Below are 5173 nucleotides of genomic sequence, written 5' to 3'. Positions count from 1 at the left end.
TCCAGCTCCTGTGGCAAGTGGCTCGACTAAATTATTTCTGAATCCTGACACGGCACTGCACCGTGATTTCTTCTTCCCCTCTCTGCTTTGAATTCGTATTTCACCTTCTTATTTACAATTACTCGCGTGGATTTTGGATCGAGGTGATTTTTTTTTCTAGGTCAAGGACCAAACTAGCGAGGACGCGTACCGATGATCAGTGGTGTGGCACCACCGTATCTCTACACAAGCATGAAAGAGGATGGATGTACTTGCTGCTCTTGATGTCAGGTCCTGGCCGAGTTATTGCCCTTCAATTCTCACCGCTAACTTGTGAACTCGGCATGCTCGAAACATGAACTGTGAATTAAAAAAAATACAATTTTATTTGGTAAAAAATATCATTTTACAATAACTCAGCGCAGCAAAAGATTTTGTGTTTCGTCACCACATCCGGATCTGCATCTGCGTTCCACCAGCAGCACCAGAGGCATCAGCTGGGGTACAGTTTACGCTGAGGTTTTGCAAATAAAGCGTGGGAGATTAGGACCACGTACGGCCCTTGATGACGCGCGCTGCAGATCCACGCCATCTGATCTGCTGACACGAAAAAGGACGGAAAAATGATCTTGGTGCAGACCAAATTGCAGGAGGATCAGACCTACCGATGCCCAGCTAGGCCCCCTCTGCCCCTTGTTTCAGCTCAAATCAAATCCAACACGTTCCCCCTTCAGAATGCTCATTGCATGCTTCCCCTACCTCCAGGTTGCTCGTCCCAGAGGTTTCTCCAAAGCTGATGATGAAATCCCCCGAAACCAAATCTGTTGAAAGTTGAAAACGAGTTTATTTATTGTTAGATGGATCAGCCGCGTTACGTGCATCTCAAGTTTCTAGCGTACATTCGTCGCCGTGAAGGCCACCCTTCACCAGCCTGAAAACTGAGAATAAGACATGAGATCAACACCGGTCATATATAACCTCAGGTTTCTAGTCTCGGTTCGTCGTCGTGAAGGCCACCCTCCACCAGCCTGAAAACAGAGAACAAGACGTAAGATCAACATCAGCCATGTATATAACCTACGACGAAGCTAACGCTTGACAAACAATTTCAGAAAGACAGAAAGAGACAGAAACTATACCTGGTTTATAATGATGTGAGTACAGTTTTTGGACTGCAAGGACAGCAACCACTCACAAGTAGAAGTATGGCTATACAAACAATAATAAGATTGGATTACAATGTCGTGATGACAATAAGATTTTCCATGCGGCTTGCATCACTGAGTCTAAAACTCATATGAAATGGAAACTAAGATTTGATTACTATCTCGAACACAACACCCAGTGTACACATACAACACGAGAAAATACAAACCATGAAGGCACTATCCAAATCGTATGTTTTCGATGTTCATCACTACACGCTTTGCGCACTTTCACACAGTTACAGTACACTATTTGGGCAAAGATTTGATAAAATTGACAATGAGATCTACCATCTGGGCATCAAAAGCAGGACCTTCCATTTGGAAGTGACCGGCTCCTTCAATCAAGTGTGTATCAACCCGTCCAGCAGCCGACCTGAGCTTGTTTTGCAGCTGCTTTACGCTCGTAAAGCCATCTTTGGTTCCCATGATGAATAACTTTGGTTTCTCAGACTTGAGGATAGCATCATGATGTCTGCCGAATAGGATTGAGGCCATTAAACCAAATGGGTAGCCGATGCTAACATAGCCAACCACCTGGTCAACTTTATCAACTGCAGATCCCGCAATTGGTGCTCCTGTGACAGGAAACTAGACTGAGATACATGACCAAACTTAATTCAGTACTTACATGAATGGATGAAGAAAACTAGTAGGCATAACGATTTCGTCATCATCCTGATCCAGTATTGTATTTTGTGCAACAACACAAGTTCTCTTACCGGTACTTAATTAGTTGCCACTGCTTTGCACTGTGTTAACATTACGAAATCTTAAGACCCTTGCACGTCAATCCAGTTAGGAGCACAGGGAGCAGTACTGGGTAGAGGTAGGCAGAGTAGGTGTGCTTTGCACACCTCATTACTGTCAAGTCAATACTAATCTTTAGGACAGATTAGTGGCCAAAAATAGGTACAGCACAACTGTCTCATGTCCAGGTTGCTTCTGAGAAATACTCCCTCCGTTCGGAATTACTTGTCTCGGATATGGATGTATCTAGAACTAAAATACATCCAGATACATCTATTTCTGCGACAAGTAATTCCGAACGGAGGGAGTACTAATCTGCTTAGTCTAGTTTCCTGCATTAATGATCGGATGAAAAGTAGTGGTAATGATCTAGCAAGAAAGGTTGCTTCTGAGAAGATTGGGGTTACCCTAAAAACAGGAGAAGGTCAACATGGGAGCCTCTTAGTCTTACGGGTTACTTAGCACCTGCTCAACTGCTCTGAATACATTTCAGTGATAATACTCAGCTGTTAGTTAGATCTTTGGACTTTAGGGTCACTGAAATAGTAAAAGAACTGTTTGATGAGTACATTTGAAGGAAAATTCAATGATGACAGAAAGTTTGAGCTTTCGATTCTGATGCAACAGTGCAACACATCGCCTATTCATTAGTCGCGGGTCAAGATGAGTGTCTAATTGTTGTCAATTGCTTATGCCAATTGTTGACATACAGTTTCAGAAGAGCTACTTGTTTGGTCAATTTTGATTACTGGCCTCACTGAATCTCGCGTCACGGCAAACTGAAGATGCATCGCCGCATTGGTGGAGAAGACCGGGGTATCCTACGTTAATAAGGATAGGCTGAAAAATAGTGGTGATAACCTAACAAGAAAAATTGCTTCTGAGAAGACTGGGGTTGCCTTAACAATACGATAAGGTCAGTCACTGGAGCCTCTGAGTCTCAAGGGTTGCTTAGCAGCCCCTCAACAGCCTCGAGCACAAATCAGTGAGACAGTGAGTAATACCCAGCTGTTAGTTTGATCTTTGGACTTTGGGGACACTGAAGTAATAAGAAAATTGTACGATGAGTACATTTGAAGGCAAATTCCATCAGGACAAAAGGTTGTTTGAGCTTTCAATTCCAATGCAACAGTGCAACGCATCACCTATCCATTTCAGGTCGCGGGTCAAGATGAGTGCTTAATCAGTTAATCGTCAATTGCGTATGCCATTTGCTGATATGCAGTTTCAGAATAGCTACTGATTTGGTCAATTTGATTACCGGCTTCGCTGAATCTCACAACAAGGCAAACCGAACACTTACGGAGAGGAGCGAGGGGGTCGGCGGAGTTAACCTACCGGCGGAGGAGCCGATGAGGAGGACGGCGCGCGGCTTGAGGGTGTAGGCGACCCAGCGGCAGACGGCGACGACGTCCCCGACCTCGCTGGAGCCCGTGAGCGAGGCGCGGCCGGTGGAGCGCCCGGCGCCGCGCATGTCGAAGGTGACGGCGCGGTGGCCCCGCTCCGCGAGGCCCTGGGCCATGCCGCGCAGCAGGCCCTGCACGCCGCCGAGGATCGTGTAGGGGTGCACGAGCACCACCGCCACGTCCTCCGCGCCCTCCACCGGCGCCGCCGGCTTGAAGACCCGCACGCTCAGCTTGGCCCCGTCCGCCGCCTCCACCGTCGTCCACTCCATCCTGCTCCCGTCCGGCTCCGGCCAGTCCACTCCGGGGGGTTGAGCTACTTCCTGCCCCGATTTGATCTGCCCCGTACCATTTTTTTCCTTCCTTAACTTCGGTTGGTTTTCGGTAGTTGCCTTGGTTAATGCCCGGTGGGCTGTAAGCCCGTTAGGCCGTGGTACGGCCCGCTTGCAGTTTACTGAAGAAGAAAGTATAGTTTTCCCTCCTCAAATCCTCCTTAATGGATCAATAACCTCCGCAACTTCAAAACCGGATTATTTTCCCCCTAAACTTTGCAAAACCGTATAAATCTCAGCCTAGGTGGTTTTGGAGAGAATTGAAGGTGGTTTTGCTTCTGTTTTCTCTCTTGTTACTTTCCACATCGGTAGTACGTACACACATGTCGAAGGCCACGCGGTTCATGCCTTGCCGCGAGTTGACTCCCTTGGCGAAGACAAGCACGTCGCCACTCGGCGCTCGACCTCCTCGGCGTCCCCGCCGCCTGAGATGATGATGACCGGGCTCATGCATCTGCGCCGGCAATAAGCAGCTTGCCGGTCCAGCTGCACGCGCGCCAGCGACACGCTGTGATGCGGTGTCGCGCGCTCATTGCGGCTGTGGCCATCACCATGTCACTCGCAGCAGTCCTCTGCTTCAGCTGCCTCGACCCTGCTGGGCTGCTCGTCGCGGCCGCGCGCTGCAGCTCGTCCCGCCACGTCGGATGTACGCCTGCCTCTTCGCCATCCGCGGACTACTGCGTTCGCCGGCCAAAATTCACGATCTTTGCTGCCAGAGACTGAGGCCGTGCTTCTCCCGGTCTGGCAGGTGCTCGTACTGCACTGCCCCGGGGCTGCTGCAGAAAATGCCGACGGGAACGCGATGTGATCATTTGGCCGCGGGATATCGTCGGTGTGCGCGCGCTCGGGAAGCTGCCGGCGTTTGGGTGCCGCTCGTACTCCTGCGCGTAGGCAGAGGCGAAATTATTTCCAGACCCTCCTGTGTATATTTGTCAATCCAGGATCACCTTGACAACACAGCGAAATGGTATCATTGCAGAACATTAAAATAAGTATAAAATATAAGTTTAATAACTCTTGTCACAAGGCATACATAGTGAAATGTCTCATGACATTTATTACAACCAAAAACACAGCGGAATATATAAATACGTAGCGACTCCATCTCCACCACAGGCAGTCGATGTAGTCAACGTGTCCTCACTCCTTAGGATCATCATAATAGTCGTAGTCAACGCCCTCGTCTTCATAGATCTCTGTTGTTCAACAAAAGTATTGTCACGAGTACATTACGTAATCAACATGTCTCCCACGGGGAAGGACCTAATAGCTACGTGTGGCTTCAAAGGAAGGCTGTATGGCTCAATTTGCATAAAGCTAATTTTGTTTGACAAATAAAGTAGTTGGATAAAAGCAGTTTCAGATGAAAACATGTTTTATCTCCAGAACTGTTGGAAATATGCCCTAGAGGCAATAATAAAATGGTTATTATTATATTTCCTTGTTAATGATAATTGTCTATTGTTCATGCTATAACTGTGTTATCCGGAAATCATAATACATG

At 47.7% G+C, this 5173-nt stretch overlaps 1 protein-coding gene across 1 annotated transcript; it reads right to left on the bottom strand.

The window, feature by feature from the left end:
- Positions 1-1177: 1177 nt before the first annotated feature.
- LOC119317656 lies at positions 1178-3708 on the bottom strand. The gene is made up of 2 exons (XM_037592137.1): positions 3273-3708; positions 1178-1762 (listed from the first exon to the last, which is right to left on the bottom strand). The coding sequence occupies exons 1-2, from the start codon at positions 3607-3609 to the stop codon at positions 1434-1436; spliced, it is 666 nt and encodes a 221-aa protein (XP_037448034.1). The 5' UTR covers positions 3610-3708; the 3' UTR covers positions 1178-1433.
- Positions 3709-5173: the final 1465 nt, after the last annotated feature.

Source organism: Triticum dicoccoides, chromosome 6A (assembly GCF_002162155.2).
Source record: "Triticum dicoccoides isolate Atlit2015 ecotype Zavitan chromosome 6A, WEW_v2.0, whole genome shotgun sequence".
Lineage (NCBI taxonomy): Eukaryota > Viridiplantae > Streptophyta > Magnoliopsida > Poales > Poaceae > Triticum > Triticum dicoccoides.
Note: the sequence above shows the minus strand (reverse complement) of the source record. Positions and strands in the feature narration are given on the sequence as shown.